The sequence below is a fragment of the Coturnix japonica genome, chromosome 1, assembly GCF_001577835.2.
Source record: "Coturnix japonica isolate 7356 chromosome 1, Coturnix japonica 2.1, whole genome shotgun sequence".
Taxonomy (NCBI): Eukaryota; Metazoa; Chordata; class Aves; order Galliformes; family Phasianidae; genus Coturnix; species Coturnix japonica.
In genome coordinates, this window is record NC_029516.1 from 61,425,667 (window position 1) to 61,443,575 (window position 17,909).

Consider the following 17,909-nt stretch of genomic DNA (forward strand, 5'->3'; position numbering starts at 1 on the left):
AAGACCTTACTGATAGTGAACAGTTCATGCTTTCTCTAGACACACAACTCTTTCAATTCACACCTTGCTTGCAGAAGGTAACATCAGTACTGACTGGTGTGCATCTGCATGAATGATACAGGTAGTTACATGCTGAGGGCATAAGTGAGAGGTAAGCTTACTTAGCAACACTCCACTTCCACATGTGAGTTCAACCCAATTCAAGGCAGATGCTGCTCTGAGCACTGTTTTATGATGACCACCCATTTGGAAACCAGAAACTTGTTTAGTCAAAGCAACTCCTCTGATACTAAAATCTCTCTCTTTTCAAAATGTCATGAACAATTATTACCCTTGGATGCCTTTCAGGTGTCCTTCTTCCACTATTAATAAATAGAAAGAGATCAGCTAATGTAGATGTGTTTATTAACTGAGTACGGCAATGATTCTAAAGGTCACAGAGCATTTGAGGAAAGGGATTAACAATATTAGTAGGACTTCTGAGACACAGACAAAGGCTCACAGATGCCTTTCCCCCATCTGAATTCAAGACCTACTTGAAAAGGAGAAATAAAGAAATCCAAATATCACCTCGTACAATTAACTGAAGGGAAGGAAAGCAACAGAGAGGTGAAGGAATGCTTTTGATTTGGGCTGGCAGAATGAGGCAGCAGGAGACACACTGATTTGTTTAGCTTTACATAGCATTCATGCATGTGCTCACAATATCATACTGAGCAGAAAGGGACAGTGTGTGGACATGACATCTGGATTAGAGAGAGGGTTAAAGCATATACCCCTGAACTGGCTGAAGGGATACCATTATATAAAGCAATGAGCAGTATCCCTGCTGCCTGATCTCCTGCACTGCATTTCAGGGCAAAACAAACATTTAAAACAAAGTTTCTTTCAGAAATACCTTATAATTTGATAGCACTTTTCGTTTCCAGGTGCTCTAAACATGGCTTTAGTCAGAGAATGCAGACAGTATGGACATAGAGTGCAGTAGCTGGCTGGCTATGAGTGATAGCCTGAGAAAGCAAGCTGCTTATGCAAGTAAAGCTCCTGTTTTTCTTTTTTCTTTCCTATGGCATCTAGAACTTTCAATGTAGCTCCCAAAAGAGAGTAAGTAAATATCCTGACAGCCTGACTTTAAGACACATTAGCTCTGCTACTAAGAGTTTGATGCCTAAAACTGTTTCTGGGAAGAAGACAACAGCAGGTGAAAAATCTCCTGGAATAGCTTCAAGAACATGTTGTACAATAATCAAATCTGAAGAAGGCAAGGAGAGAGGTGAGAGGAGAGCAGGAGAGGGTAAGAATCGGAACCAGTTCTGGTAATCTTTGAATTCAGAATCCACAGTGAAGTAGAGAAGGGCTGGAGATCATAGAATCATAGAATGGTTTGAGTTGGAAAGGACACTGAAGACCATCTGGTTCCAACCCCCTGCTATAGGCAGGGACACCTCCCTCTAGACCAGGTTGCTCAAAGCCCCATCCAGCCTGGCCTGGAACACCTCCAGGAAGGGGGCATTCACAACCTGAGTAACCTGTTTCAATGTCTCACCACCCTCACAGTAAAGAATTTCTCCCTAATATCTAGTCTAAATCTACCTTCTTCCAGTTTTAAACCATTTCCCCTTGTCCTGTCCCAACATGTATCTGTGCTTGGAACAGCCCTGACCCAGATGAAGGACCTACACTCAGTTGGTGGGTGCATGCACTGGGTTTAGACAAAGCAGAGATGCTCAGGGGATCCAAATAAGTGTATACACGTACCCATTTATCATCTAGAAAAGTAAACATGGTGAACAACGAGGGATTTCCATGGGATTTTCCTCACAATCAACAGACAGATGAGAGAGAAGATTCAGACACAAATCACGAAGAGGCAAGGACAACTGACTACGAAGACTACTGTGGACAAGAAGGGAGGGAATCAATCATATTTTCCCTAGCCCTGGGAACAGGCGGAGCATGAGGGAGCGGCGGCACCTTGTGGCCCGGAGAGCACCGACCGCTGCTCGAGGAAAAGCCACGGCGACGGGAAAGCACGAAGTCACGAATCACATTGCCGTGCCTCTTTTGAGGGCTTACTGATCCTGCAGGCCAGCGCTGAGCGGAGAAATGGCCTTCTTGGAAACCGCTTACAGACCCTGAGTGCCAGACAGGTGTCTGCTCCAACACGGGCTCTACAGCCGTCCATCCAGCAAGCTCTGCCGGCAGGAAGGAACGCAGCGTTTGTTCTTCACTGACATCTATCGACTGCAGTGACTTAGCTGCACACCCCTGCATCAGGATGGGAGTTCATATGTCACAGGGCCCTATGAAGCTTAAAAACAGAAACGGACTATGAAGGGAACCAGGCATAGGTCTGAGGTGAGCAGGCCAGTTTCCAGGTACCCAGTGACAGTCCTGATGCACAACCTGCTTACAATGTCCTTGTTTCTGACTGCCCATGTCTGCAAGAGTTTAGCTGGGGATAGTTGGGCTGTAACCACTGAGAATCTACAGAGTGGTGGATGGTATGACAAACTGTAGGCACGTAAGCAAATATTAATGGCCAAGAGAAATAAAACCAGATTTTCCTTTTCTGTCTGCAAGACTTTGCATTGTAACAAAGGATACCTGGGATCTGCTTTATTTGTTTTTGTTGCTGTTTGTTTGTTTGTTATTTATGACCTTGGTAAACTACCTAGACCTAATCCAACAGCCAGGTGGTATCACTGCTACTCAATTGCAGCTGCTTGCCTAGTTGTTTAAGAGGGATGAGGAATTGGTCTGCAGCATTACCTGCTGGATACATTGACCAACGTTACAATAAAAAAAATGGCAAAGCAGGACTTCATTGGCAGGTGAATGCAGTGCAGCATGAAGCCGTGCTCAGATGCCAATGACAGCAACTTAGCTGGAGCTGCCTAGACTGAGTTACCCTGCTTCTTGCCAGGGGCATCAGTAACCGCAGCACAGATACACTGCAAGACACAGATACAGTTGGCTTAATTATTTGCTATCTTGTCAGTGCCAGCAACCTTACCTTGAAAACCCCCCAAATTTCTTAACTTTCACTGTAAATCAAATGTGTGCTCTCTTTAAAAACATAAGCAAGATACCTGGGAAGCCTTACTCTTTTATTAGCTGCAAGGTGCTCAGTGAGAAGATGATAAAAACCTGGCCACGTATTAAGCAAACCAGAGCAAGAAGTAAAAAGCACCATGTCTTGATGACGGTTGTTTTCTTATAATGAGACTACACAAAGAAACAATTATGTAGATGTGGCAAGTCATCAAAACTACTGCTAAAAAAGCCTTCATACTCTTGTCTCATTCAAGTGTAGCTCTGTATCCTTTAAGAGAACATACAGTACCATTCACAGAATCAAATCCAAAGACAGTTCACGATAAACACCTTGAAGAAATCTTTAGGTTAAGTCAAATGTGTGGAAACTTTTTATATCCATTTACATCACTGTTCCACACCATTCACAAGCTTTTTGGACCTGGCTTCATTCTATCAGTTGCACCACCGTGGCTGGGCATCACTGATCAAAAGGATTCACTGTTGACATGTCTTCTTCCAAGCTACAGCTGCATTGCTGTGAGCAAGATGTAATAAGGGAAAAAAAGTGGGAGAATAAAAGTAGCTAAGCTCTTAAATGGGCTGAAAAGCTGCGCAACTGCAATCACAGTCAATCTGGGGATGTAACCCTTCACTATCTCCACATGAAACTTCAATTTGAGTAACCATGCTAGCTCAGATGTCTGTCAGTTTAAACTAGAAACCTGTTTGCAAGTGTACATGAACAAACAGGACAAGCACGATATTCTCCTGAATGTTTTTCCAACCTCCAATTACATTTTGTTTGAGAACTTCCTGTGCAATTTACTGACTGATGGATCCAAATTTAGCTGATGTCTCCACATTCTTACACAGATTTTGTGCTCAGTTTTGCTTTATTTTATGAAATTGTTTTGAAGATTAGATGATCAATACCTAGTAGTAATAGTAACACCGTGTTCTTTTCCTTACTGTGTATGAGGTATGCACTGCTACTTCAGAATGAACCACTGATAAGTATTGTGAAATAAGAATAAAAATGCACCTGGGAGACTCCCACACAAGAAACAGGAGGAAGAAACCAAGGTTCAGAACATGAGGAAACATATCATGCATCAGACACATGGAACACAAGGACAAAGGCTGTTTGAAGTGTGCTGAGGATTACTAAGTTTCTGAAAGCCATATCCAGCTTCAGAGATCTGTGAGCTGCAGACGTTTGGAGATCATGGGGAAACTAGAAAGAGCTGGCAAACAACATGGCAAATTTAAGTTTCTTGGGCATTCACTTTTGGTAACTCTTCATTTCTTGAATAGTCTTTCCCTGTTTCTCTTATTTTTTGGGTGTGTAACACAACTCCCCTCAGTCACCCTTCTAAAGTGAAGAATTCTTACTTGACTATTGCTCACACAGAAGCTGATTTCTTCCTTTTATCACCTGTTTTTTATCATCTTTTCTAACATGTAAGAAACTGAACATATAGTATTCAAGATACATGAAAATCACTGATTAATACAGTGGAATGATGATTTCTGTCCTTTTTGCTCTATAACACTCTTCTTATCATTCCTAAAAACTCACAGGTTCATGCGCAGTTGAGCAATTTTGTTCCACTGGATGTGTCTTATTACTGCTCTTGTAACACTGACATTTAGGATAATTAGTCCTGCTGGGTATCCTGTATTTCTTGAAACAGGAAATAATTCTTAAAGAGAATATTAGTAGATAACATATTATATATTGAAAGAAAAAGCGAGCTTTCCCAGATGGACACTGGAAATGCCATTTAAATGCTGTGTGATTGAAGTCTAAAAGTATTATGAACTGGAAACAGTATGAAATCTCTCTGAACACACCAGGCTGAGATTTACATGATTTACATTGACCTGAAAAGAACTTAAGTCAATACACATCGGATCACTCCGCAGGAGATAACACAGAACTTGAGAGAGACATACACTGACCAGGGCAAAGACCAGACTAAAACGTCATGGAACCCAAAACAGGTGAAAGGATAACTTATCTCTAACCCCCAACGGAGGTTAAGGAACAGCAATAGGGTGCTACTGTCCATCCTTCTGCCCTCTGCTTAGAACTCCTCACAAGAGCAACCAGTCAAAACCAGTAGAATTTGTGAGACCTACACAAAAGCAGAGTTTTCTGAGAACATCCTGCCAAAAAAATCACAAATCCTACCTTTCACAGATACACATATCCACAGTGATGGGATTACCATACAGACTCAAACAATGAAGGTGTGCCTCCTACAGCAGATAGGGACAAAGATATTGGGTAGCTGACTGTGCACTGTGTTATTAATTTAGGCATCGATTACATCTATCTTCATGGGGTAAATTCCCATCACGTAGACTTGGAAGCATTCAATTTGCGGTATACAAATCACTCTGTGACCATTCTTATCCAAAAGGGCTAAAGAAAATTGTTTCAATTTCCAGTTAATTGTCTAATATAAATTATTACGTAGATTACCCTTCTAAGTTGTCACAATTGTGAAAAATATCCTATATTCGCTAAAATTTGGGGTAATTTGTTTTCTTTACAGACTTCCCATTTTTTTAAGACAATCTGAAAAAAACAAATGAGCACTTTTTTTCCACCTCCAAGTGTGATGACCAAAGCAACAGTATTGCAATGTTAGTTCACTCTTAACAAAAATGACCACTGAAGTCTAGTCTCAGTGAACTACACACCTCTAGTGAAAGGCAACTACAGTGCAAGGGTATGTAGTGGAAAAACAGTCAGCAAATAGTACATCTTTCAAGATCAACTCAGTACTTCCCTTTATGGTAAAACTCACCCTCTCAATCTCTAATACTCTGTTACACCTAAACCTTCCATATGATTGAGGAGCTTCCATAAAAACAGTGATCGAGGCATCTCTTGGGATGTTCTAGTTTCATAGTCAGGCTTTCTCTGTATTGTAATACAAATCGGAACCTTACACACAGTGGATTTCACCTCCTATATTCTCAGACTGCCTTTATTTTGTGAAGTTTCTCTAGAGTACTTTAATTGCACAGTGTCTTCTGACATGTCCAATTAAAACTTATACCAGATTTTTCTAAAAGGAATTTGCCAAAGTAAAAACATGTATCAGCTACCACTTCTTTCTGCTCATTACACTCACAACATTTTCTGCATTTATTTTTGTTAGATGCAGAGGTCCGGCATAAAGACTCACAGTATTTGCAGTACATTCAGCAAGTAGCTGAATCATTAGAAGAGCTCTTGAGGTAAACAGAAACCTACAAGTAGTACAGAGAGCTTTTATTTCTGTTAAGAGTTGCACTTACTCATACTTTTGCTTTCTCTTACATAAAAGGAATGGGAGTCAAGTTCATCGCAACTTCTCTAGATCTATGTGTTCAAGGACAGTTTTCTGTGAATATAAAGTTACTTAAGTACCTTGACCATGACAAAGTGAAGTAAATAAGAGCTGGGCCAATTTTAAATGACGTTATTAAACTCAATTGTTCAAACAATCTGGACTTCTACAATTTATCACATTGTTTATGTGAGTAAAATGACTCATTGACCTGTACCAAAGTTCAGAGTTCTGTCCAAAATATGGTGCTCTTGTTATCAATGGAATTTTATCCAGCGCAGAGCCCTAAAACTCAATGAATTGAATTATTTAAGTGATAACTGAAAAGGGCAGTAGTGCAGCTAATTCGCGTTTTGACTATTCACCTACTTACCTCACTGCTACAGGTAGTAAAAGTGTTTCAGCTTAAAATTTAAAATAGAAAGAGAAGTAAACACAAAGTTCATCAACAAAAAGCAGTAAATCAGTAGATCTTATTCTGGAAAGAGATACAGGAAATCTTACGTTGAATAAGATCTTACGTAATCTTACGTAAAATAAAATGATAGACCAATATTATTCATCTTGACAATAATTGCTTGTATGGCCATGATTTTATTTGTTTTTTTTTTTTAATCTTTTTCCAGTCTAACCCAAGGCTGAGCCTGACTGACTGGTAATACAAGGATTGAAAACAGATGTCTATTTTCAATGTCAGTTCGATAGATGTTTACAGATCACTGAGTTCTTCAAATCAAAACCCAGTAAGAACTGTATTTTACATAAATACAAATGTATTTACACCAACTTTAAATTAATATGCTAAATATAATCTCAGCGTATTTTATACGAACCCAAAAACATCAATGATGATGATTCTTTTCTCCCACAGCAATTACTTTTCCATACAATTAACTTTTTTTTTTTAAAAAAAAAAAAACATTAGCAGCCGTAATGAAGACTCCACATGAGGAAACACATTTTATGCAAAGGAAAGATTTCAAGGTTAATGGGAGATTTAGTTCCAAATTTGGTGTAAAGCATTTAGTTATGTTAATTTAAGCACTTAAATAAAACCCAACATAACCAGATTAAAAGGTAGGAGGCATAATTCCAAACATCACTCAATTATTTATCTGCTTAAATTGAACGCATGCTTAAACACTCTTCTTAACTAATACTAACATTAACTAGTTTTACACTGACTCGACTTTTTAAAATACAGGAAAAGGTTTGGTATTTATTTGCCCTGACCTCTTCAGCTTACGCTAGAACTCTTCCTTACTGGAGAGACAGGCACCTCAAGAAAAGCTAGCATATAACTACAGTATCATACTGATACTTGATAGAGGAAACATACATTAAGTGACCACACCTTACAGAACAAAATTTTTAAGTGTGGATTTCAAATCCACAAATCATGAAAAAAATAAAATCTTTGTTCACTGCATATATCTAGATTATAAAACAAAGATACATCATTCTTGTAGAACAAGTGTAATGATTAAGAGCAGATCTACAGGACGTTACTTTTATAGTATTTCTTCAATTGCACTTAAATAGCTTTTAAAATAATCATAATTACAATCACGTATGTCAGCACTTAATCAAAGTGGAACCTTAAATTAGAAGGAAACATTTTTAAAACTCTAATACATTGTAAAACTGTATTAGGAAAGGAAGAAGTGGAAAAACAAGAGAACAACTGCGTTATTGTTTTTTCATTAGTTCCTTATTTCCACTTCCGCTGTTCTCATATTCTCCCTGTATCCCCTCTGGCTGAATTCACTTCTTCCATTTGCTTTCTTGCAGAGTTCACTTTTTCTAACAAAAGGAATATGTGTTCTGCAAACTCCCGGACAGCACCGCAGCCACCACTGCTTTTACAAATGTAACCAGCGGCCTTCTGAGCGAGTGCACAAGCATCAGCAGGCACACCACTCATACCAGCTTTCTTCAGGCATTCCACATCAGATTCTTCATTTCCTATTGAAAAAAAGTACAGACATGTAAACAAACAAACAAACCAGAGGAGAAAAACTGAGCAAAATAGACACTTTTTTCTGTTTAAATATTAATCTGGTTATTAAAATTTCAATTTTTGTCACATTTTTTTTTTATCCAAGAAGCTCAAAAGCACTTCAAGTGAACACCGATCATATTTTACATATAATATTTCAAGGATAGAAGTTGTACTCTTACGAAGAGTAATGCTGTTTGATCAACTGAGGAAGCACTTCCAGGACTCTGTAACTAAGCTGTCACTGAAATATAGTTTTGTACAAGATCACACAGCCTTCAGTTTTAATTCTCTGCTATTTGTTTCTAATTCAGAGTAAATCTGTATGATAATCTGAAACAAATTACCATCAATTCCAAATTGTGAACTACAACTGTACACTTCTGTAATATGAAAAGCTTTTCTAAATCACATTATAAACATAACTAATACATCACACAAAATTCAGTAGTGATTCATCATTGCATTTAATATTTAGATTGTAGTACCCAAATGAGAGTTAAAATACACATCTGATTTTGGTGATAATGTGTTAATTGATTGCACTCTAATCCCACTAAATTCAGTGTAATAGCAAAAGGGTGATTTAAAGAGAGAAACTGACCTAAGTAAGCAACCTCTTTCCAGCTTAAACCAATGTCTTTTCGCCAGTTCTCCAGGACTTGTAGTTTGTTTGTTGCATTAACTTCTGCTACACATCCCAGTTGCATGGCTGACAGGGATTTTGAACAATCTCTTTCAGAGATGAGTCGAACCTATTAAATCAAGTCAAGTTAAAACATAAACCTAAAGAAAGCAAGTTGATTTATGAAAAAAGAATACAAGTGTTTATCTTAGAAGCATAATCGGGTATCAGCAGAGTCTTGCATGACTTGTTTCTTCATTCAGAACTCAGAACAGAAGTGATTTGTATCCCCCAAAAAAACCATATTACAGTCTTGAATTACGAAGTGCTTTCGGAAAGTAAAATATCATTCTGTAGGCCTCCCTGAGCTTCCCAAATAGAAGTTTACTTTTGTCTTTTTAAATGCACCGTGTACCAAATGAAACACTGGATACACCACAGTACAACGCCATGCTTGCTATCTAATGTAGTATCACTTAATCTAAGGCAAAGTAGGGTATCAAAGAGCTTCTGAGGACAGTTTCTGAAATATTTGTAAAAGTGAAATAATTTGAAGTATTTTTCCTGATTCCTTTATATAATAACATTAACGTTTTATCTACAGAAAGACTTCAGCACGCCAAGAGACCATTAAACAGATTGAAGTGGTGTGGCATATTAATCTCTTGAGATTTAGATCGAAATGTGAAGTTTAGAAACAATACATAAGGTAGGCTAAAACCAGAAGATGATTGCAGCAAGATTTTTAAAGATCTAAAAAGATCTAAGACACAATCTCTCCACATTTTCTCTCCAAGCTGTGGACAACCTTATCATCCCTAACCACTGTTAAATACTAATAAGTATTTGGCATTAAGTACAGAATGAATGGGATTGGTGTACAGAGCAAGACTGTGTTAGCACCATACACTAGAAATAAAGCAAATGAAGCACAAAGCCCAAGAGGTTTTTAATAACAAATTCCAAGTCCCCAAAATGTATCTGCAATGGCCTACTTAGAGTTTAACTAGCTTTACCATATCTATGCCTACTTCTATATGCAACAGGACTCAGACTAGGCCCTCAGAAGGCAGTCCTAATCTGTATCTAAATCTTACCTCAATAAATTCTTCAAGCTATATTAAAGGTAGAAGCATGCAGAAAACCGTAACAGGAAGGCTAACTGCACATGAATGCAAGCAAATAACGCCATTCAGCAGAATTCAACAATAATAATAAAAAAAGTAACAGCAATAACTAAGGAAAGCATCCACATTATAATTTCTGTTTTTTTTCATTTACATCAAATTGTTACCACATAAGTTACAGTTAAAGCAACTATGCAGATGAAAGTGATTGGAGTTTGATTTCTCCTCTGCCGCAATAACAAGTCACCTAGGATGAGCCAAGTAATTTTCCTAGGTATCTCTTCTTACATGGCTGAGAGATAACAAACATAATTCTGCTTGGTAAAGCTATTGCAAAGACACAATCTATACAGCAGAGACATGTCACAATAAACAATCATGATACGAAGCGACTGCTAGCTAATGCGTGTCTAGACTAAACAGCACCAATCATATTGTGTGCTATCAAAACGCCATACAAATGTCTTTCCACATTTTTCAAGGACGGAAGGAAAAAGATACCATAGTTGCCACAGATGAGATTGAGCACGTTATCAAAACATATTTATTTTCCTCTAAGGAATCTGAGAACAATGTTTGTCCCAAACCTGAACCAGAGTATTGTGCTGATTTATCATAATAATAAAGCCTTACACTTCAGAACAGTCCTCACCTGGATTCCCCTTTTCTTTAATAGATTGATACCAATAATATCTCTGTAATCATAGGAGACCATTTCCTTGTGATCTTCTGTGATATAAATGCGACCATTTGTCAGGCATCCATCAACACTGCAAACCAATAGCTTCACTTCTTTTAATGGCTCCTTGCCAAAATATCCAAAGCTAAAACAAAGAAATTATCTTTTCAGATGAAAGTTTTTGCACACTCCAAACACAGATATTTCAAATAAAGCTGTGAACTCCAGGCAGAAGAACTGGCTTTAAAATTCTCATTTTTCCCCTTAAAGTCTTCCCTTGGTATCTTCACTCTTCAACTAGATTCTCCCTCTTCAATTAAGAAAAGACCACAAAGCCAAAAGACAAGTAAGTTATGTCTTCCATTTAAAAATCAGAATGAGATTTACTTATGTAGCATAAAATGTTATGTTCTATATGGCACTTGTGTTGAGAAAAAGTAAAATGGAGTAAAGAATGAAAAAGGTACAGCAAATGCATTCAAATACCATCCACTGCTTCCTTATAGAAATGTAGAGTAGCTGCAAATAAAAGGCAGCAGGCAAGATATAATCCGCCCACGTCTTCTATTTGGACCACTCTTCACATTCTACAACTTCCTGAAGGGAGGTTGTGATGAGAAGGGGTTTGGCCTCTTCTTCCAGGCAACAAATAGGACCCAAGGAAATGGCCACAAGTTGCACCATGGGAGATTCACATCAAATATAAGGAAAATCTTTCTCTCTCAGAGAGTGGTCAGGCACTGGAATGGCCTGTCCAGGGAGGTGGTGGAGTCACTGTCCCTGGCAGCGTTCAAGAGGAATCTAAATGAGGTGCTACAAAATATGGATTAATAGCTTAATGCGTAGTAAGGGTGATAGGAGGGTGGTTGGACTAGATGATCTTGTAGGTCCTTTGCAACCTTGTGATTCTATGATTCTACAATTCTATGACTTAGTCACATGCATGACCAAGCATGTTCCAGGCCATGTGAGCTTAAGACAACAGCTAGAAAAAACAGGAATTTTGTTAACACACTGCTATGAGATATTGAGGATTACAATCTCCCTTTGCCCTAGACTGAACTTACACAAATAAGAAGCACGTGTAAGTATATAGCACAGATAATTCAGATGATTTTAACAAAGAAAGGAAAAATAAAGTATTTGAATTATCTTGAATAATTTGTTAAACTGAAACTTAAAAAAAGGAAACCTTCAAATTCACACGATCATTCTTTGAAACAATTACTAATTTTAAAGAAATAAAAGGAATTACAGTGTCTTTACCTCAACACTCTTTGCTCTGCAATAGGCCAGTCAATGTCTATATCAATATCCACACTGTGCTCAGCACGCATTTCATAGTAGGCCATTTTACCACCCTAAATAAAGTAGAATCCATTACAATTTTCTGCTCGAGTTAAATACAACTACAAAATGGTACAATTTAATACTTTGTAATGAAAGCTAAATATCTGGTTATACTGCAGTCACAGTTGCTAAATGCAAGTGAACCATCAACACTGATATGCATGCAAGCATACATGCATTCAAGGAATATGGTATATGTTAGCTATTAGGATGTACAGATTTCAGCAGGTCTTTTAATACAGTAGGATGGCAAACCTATTTTGCATGAGGAAGGTAAGGGACTATATTTGTAGTTCAACACATTACCCTCTACACATCAGGAGAGGGTAACACACTTTTTAAACCACAGTACAAAACCAGCATTGGACAAAGGGTGTAAACTGCCCAAGAATACAAGTTTGTAAAGTAAGAAGCCTTATGGCACTGCATTAACATAAGCTTTTCACTCAGTAATACTAAACTGAATGTTTACATACATAAAATAAACTTACTGAAACTCAGTATTCTAGGCTTAAACATATACATTGTAACATTTTAGACAAATATGTGTGCTCTGAACTGCCCTAATTACAATCAGTCCTGTCATATTGCAAGAAATAAGCCAACTGTCCTGAGGCCAAAGTGCTGTTAGCAGACTGCATAAGAAACAGAAGCATAACATTGAATTCAAACCCCACTGTGACAAGAGTTAAAAGATGAGTTGTTATAAAGAGCCATGACAACCAGAAGCACTAACCTGCAAGTAGCCTTTCTCGATCAAATGCCTCTTAGCAAAATAAAAGGAGCCATTTTCATACAGCTCCCCAGGCCAATCTTGCCTCCTGTACCGCTTTGCTGGATTCAGGTTTTGGGGCTCTGTCATTTTGTTTTCTGTTAACAGAGAGAAATGGATAAATAAATAAATAAATAAATCCAACAGATTTTCCAGAATCCTCATTCAGAATCATTTAACAACTTTCTCTAAAAACCTTCTGTTGAAAAACTAAGAAGAACACAATTCAGTCACCACCTCCTTTTGTTATTCTCTCTCATGGCCTTCACTCATTTACAAAGAATCACCAAATTTCTTGCTATTTCTCAGAACTATGGAAAATAACATGGGGGGACTGCCCTACTATCTCCTGGTACATGGTAGGGGGGAGTTTAGCTTTCAGAGAGGGTAAATAGAAAACACTCAGCTATGTACACCTAGAAACCAGAATGCCCCAAGTACCCTAGAGCCGAGGGGACCAACCTGAAATACATAAAGTAATAAAAGAGCATGGGAAGAGAAATTTTGTCTGTGGAAGTATTTTGGCACTTCTCCAACATAATTGCTATTTAGAGACATGCATAACATTAACTATTTTCAATTTGTCCAATTAGCTTTTGCAAATAAACAAAACAGCGTTTCTGAACAAACAAGATCCCACATAACCCCATGCTGTTGTCAGTGTCAGCAAATCATGCAGCAGAAACTGAACCAGGGAGCAGAGATTTGCCTCTAGTATCAAGCTTCACCTATTTCATTTTCCTTTAAAGCATGACACTTGGTAAACTCAGAAAAAAAAAAGTACATCTGAAGCATTATATGTCTCAATAGAATGATGTTAATATTTGAGGAACACATTTGTTTTAAAAAAAACACAAACCCAATAAAAGACCACATGAGACAATATCTGAACGAGGCATTTTGAAGAAAAAAGGAACCAAACATTTATATGCTTTAATCACAGAAATAAGAGAGACACAGACAATGGGGTACAGTTCTTCGTACAAGCACAAGAGGTACTTTACCGCTATGAAAAATACAATCTTTATTCGAAAATAAAGAATTTAGTCTTCAGTCCTCTTAGCAACTGTAGCTCAGAGGCATATTTGCTCTAGGAAAAAGAGTCATATTCTTCTGTATGAGCTAATTACCATGAGCTCAGTCCTCATGAATCAAAGGCAGTTTGCAATTTCATATAAGTCATCAGAGAAATTAGCAGGCTGATGCAAATCTTAAGGCTCCAGGCTAGGAGGCTGTCATCCTGTCTTCACTAAGATTTCATCTCATACTACTTGCAACTTATTGGCTACTGCAGGGTAAGATCTCCCTGGTTAAGACACGGCCTCAGCGTCATGTCCACAAAATCATCAAAACACACCAAGCAGGCAAAAACTTGTAAACTTGGGATTTATGTTTTGAGTCTAGGCATGTTAACAACATTTACATTTTCAGCACCTTATCACTTCCAGAAACCAAATACAGGATTGCTGAGTAATGAGCTGCAATATTAAAACAGTAATACTTAAAGTGATCTCACACCTCCACAGAAACCCAGCCCACGCTCGTGACATCATTTCCAAATATAAACGTCTTGAGTACAAACAACAAACCCTTGAATAAAACTTTGACTAATTTTAACTGTAGCCACAAACAGAAAAATCTTACCTCCTTTTTTTACCTCACTCCATCTAAACTGATGCCGTCTCACAACAGAGAAAACAGAATCAAAACCCTCCTTTTGAATCAGATTTGCTACTTTTATGAGATCACTGGGATGTAGACAGGGAGATGTTGCTTGAATATTTCCTACAATATCGACTTCTGAAGAAAAAAAACAAACATTTATGAAACAATGAGTATTTTTAATATATACAACCCCAATGCATAGAATGAGCAGAGGTCTCAAAAGACGGAAATCTTTCCATCTTTTATTTACTTATTTTTCTAAATAGTAAGTGAATCACCCCTCTGGGCCTATGACTTAAAAGCTCAGTATGCCTCATTACTGATTTACCGTGATGATGATTAAGAAACTCTCTGATAGTTTCTAGGGAGGTAGAGGAGTCTTGAGATACTTCAGGGCTTCGGCGATGAACCCGAGCACCAAACTGCTTTGCAACCTTCTCAATTTCATCATGGTCAGTAGACACCCACACACTGTTGGCAGACATTGACAGAAATTAATGATCATATAAAGAATATCCAGCAAAAGGCTTGTCTGACACAATCTGCTCACCTGAACACCCTGTCCTATAACTGGCAATTAAGGGAACTATTTATTGTATTTATGAAGTAAAACCTTACATCATTCCAACATGGCACTTTTAAGAACAAAGACTATAAAGCCTCAAGCCTGTGTTGCATTTCAGTTTAATGCTGTAAGGTGCCTGGCCTGCCATTTATACAAGCAGTTTAAGAAACATAAAATTCAGATGCATAACCAGAAAATTCAATGCCAACTCACTACAACGTTAGGCATGCTAAAATATGATTGAATTGTGACTAGCTTGAATGATGTACTTAGGATAACAGCAGGATTCAGAAACAAGGCCTACAGTAAGTGAAAGTGCCGCTCTGTCAGAACTTGCTTGTTCTGCAAGAATTTTAAAGTGCCTTAGATAGGCTTCATATAATCGCAGAGAAGGAGCTGCTCATGTGACAAACACATCAGTTTTGGCACCAGAAACGTTTAATACCGGTAAGACAAGATTGTTACAGTCGAGGGATAATAAACATTTACAAAGGGAAGGACCAAGTCTAAACTTTATGGGATGGTAAACACTTCCGCCTGAGTAAGCCACCTGTAAGGTGGTTGCTATCACCACTATGACAAAAAACCAAACACCTATGCAACATATAAAACCAAAAATTATGAGCAAAACCTTTATTCTCTCAGAAATATTGGTGTTCTCAATGCACTGCACATAACAGATGGTGCTTGAGTTAATTTTTTCCATTCAAAGACATCATGAGATCATCAGAGCCCAACTGAACCTGACAGTGACATGTCAAGTCACACCCATGTAAACGAATGAAGAGGAAGTCTTTTCCATAAGCTGCCTAAGTCCGGCTAATTCAAACAGTTACTGCCCACTTAACCAACAGAGTTTGGCTGTGTAATGGGCAAAATGAAAAACCTATATTCATAGTAAGTCACGAAGCAGAATGGATTCACACAGAGGAAGGAATTACCAATGATCTTGTAGCGATACACCGCTCCCTTATGAACAAATAAAGTCGTAGGCACTTGTTGCACTTTTTAGAATAGAATAAAAGAGATTTTCCAGAGCAGACAGCAGTACAGCAGCTGTGAAGACACGGAAGATGGTGCATAATCCCTGCGCTCAACCTGGCTGCCGCTCATTTCCGCACTTCAATGCAAACCCTGTGAGTCAAGTCCCTGCCCTTAGCACAGTCCACCAGCTTGACATCAGGAAGTTGCACCCAGGTGTGCCGCATACCAGGAGCACCCTCAATGTGCACTGCCTTTAACTTCACCTATTTGTGTGTGTGTGTAGAAAATTCTCTCTTTTTTTGTCCCTGGTAAACAGCAGAATCGTTTAACAGCCTCGTAGGAGCATGTAATAGCCAGATAGAAGCGTGTAAAACCCATAGAATAGCACCAAAGAATATTCCAAGTGTGTAAGCACTCAGAGCACCGAGCCCAGCCCCCCAGTTCCCTCTACCAACCCGCAGCCCTTCCATCACCCTCCTCAATCCGGCCCATGGAAGCCCCCAACCCGTGAGGTGTCCGACGGCGCATGCTCACCTGTGGAAGACGCCTGCGTCGATGGCGGCGCGCAGCACCCATCCGATGAGCGGCACTCCGGCCAGCAGCTTGATGTTCTTCAGCGGGATCCCCTTGCTGCCGCCCCGGGCCAGCACCAGCGCGGCCAGATGGGCGTGAGGCTGAGCCTCATCCGTCTCCATGCCGCCTTCCTTCCCTGAGTGCTGCCTGCATGATGGGAGCTGTAGTCCTGACACCGGGAAGGGGAGGAGACGGGAGGTGTCATGGCGGCTGTTGTCCTATTAGCTGTGAGTGGGATGCTCCGCCTAGTTGTGAGTACGGCTGTGGAAGCCCGAGATGAGCAAGTGCGGTAGTTTTCCGTTGTTTGCCGACGTAAATTTCAGATTTGAGCGTGTTGTCCCGTATCACGTCCTTGTCATGTGAGGAGTCCCGGCAGAGGGCAGAGTCATCTCAGGGAGACTCTTAAATGTGATGAGAAAAATCCTCCTTGGCTCTTTGCTTCTGTTTCCTACCTGCTTGCAGCTAGATCAGGTTGCCCAGTGTCTGATTTAGCCTCACCTTGAACATCTCCAGGGATGGGACATCCACCACATCTCTGGGCAACCTGTTCCAGTTCCTCTCCTCCCTTTCTGTAAAATATTTTTTTCTTTATATCTAACCAATATCTACCCTCTTTAAGCTTGAAACCATTTCCCCTTGTTCTGTCACCACAGACCCTGCTAAAGAGTCTGCCCCCTTCTCTCCTGGAGCTGCAATTTACATATTGAAAAGTCACTAGGTCTCACCAAAGCCTCTTCTCCAGACTGAACAGCCCCAGATCTTTCACTCTATCCCTTGGATCATTTTTGTAGCCCTCCTCTAAATGCACTCCAACAGGTCTGTGTCTCTTCTGTACTGAGGACTCCACATCTAGATGCAAATATTAAGCAGAACACTGAAAAAGGGGGAAGTAGGAGAGTTAATTAGTGCCTTGTGTTCCTTGCAGATTGTACATCTCTGTATAGCTTTTCTTTTCTTGCACAATATTGGTGTAATTCAGACAGTGGTTTGCTTTGCTTCTGCAAGAGTTGTTATATAACCAGACAGCTCCCAGCTGTGTTTTTGCATTTGGCAGTACCTGAGCAAATGCAGAATCTGGAACTTATTCCTAAAACATCCACTTCTGTCTCCAACGTCAAATATTTTAACATAAACCGTGTTCCCTCAGCTTATTTATGTGGAAGGTATGTGAGATATTGTCAAGACTT

At 39.1% G+C, this 17,909-nt stretch overlaps 1 protein-coding gene across 1 annotated transcript; it reads right to left on the reverse strand.

Annotated features, from left to right (window-relative positions):
- Positions 1-6,947: 6,947 nt before the first annotated feature.
- CMAS (cytidine monophosphate N-acetylneuraminic acid synthetase) lies at positions 6,948-16,921 on the reverse strand. The gene is made up of 8 exons (XM_015869423.2): positions 16,684-16,921; positions 14,929-15,071; positions 14,580-14,735; positions 12,900-13,033; positions 12,080-12,174; positions 10,787-10,958; positions 8,987-9,137; positions 6,948-8,348 (listed from the first exon to the last, which is right to left on the reverse strand). The coding sequence occupies exons 1-8, from the start codon at positions 16,842-16,844 to the stop codon at positions 8,116-8,118; spliced, it is 1,245 nt and encodes a 414-aa protein (XP_015724909.1). The 5' UTR covers positions 16,845-16,921; the 3' UTR covers positions 6,948-8,115.
- Between the last annotated feature and the right edge of the window lie 988 nt (positions 16,922-17,909).

Coding starts and splice junctions, on each gene's coding strand:
- CMAS (XM_015869423.2), bottom strand. CDS start 16,844: ATGGAGACGGATGAGGCTCAGCCTCACGCCCATCTGGCCGCGCTGGTG. Junction 15,072..16,683: donor GACGCAGGCGTCTTCCACAG/GTGAGCATGCGC, acceptor GTCTGCCAACAG/TGTGTGGGTGTCTACTGACC. Junction 9,138..10,786: donor TAAAGAAAAGGGGAATCCAG/GTGAGGACTGTT, acceptor TTGATTTAATAG/GTTCGACTCATCTCTGAAAG.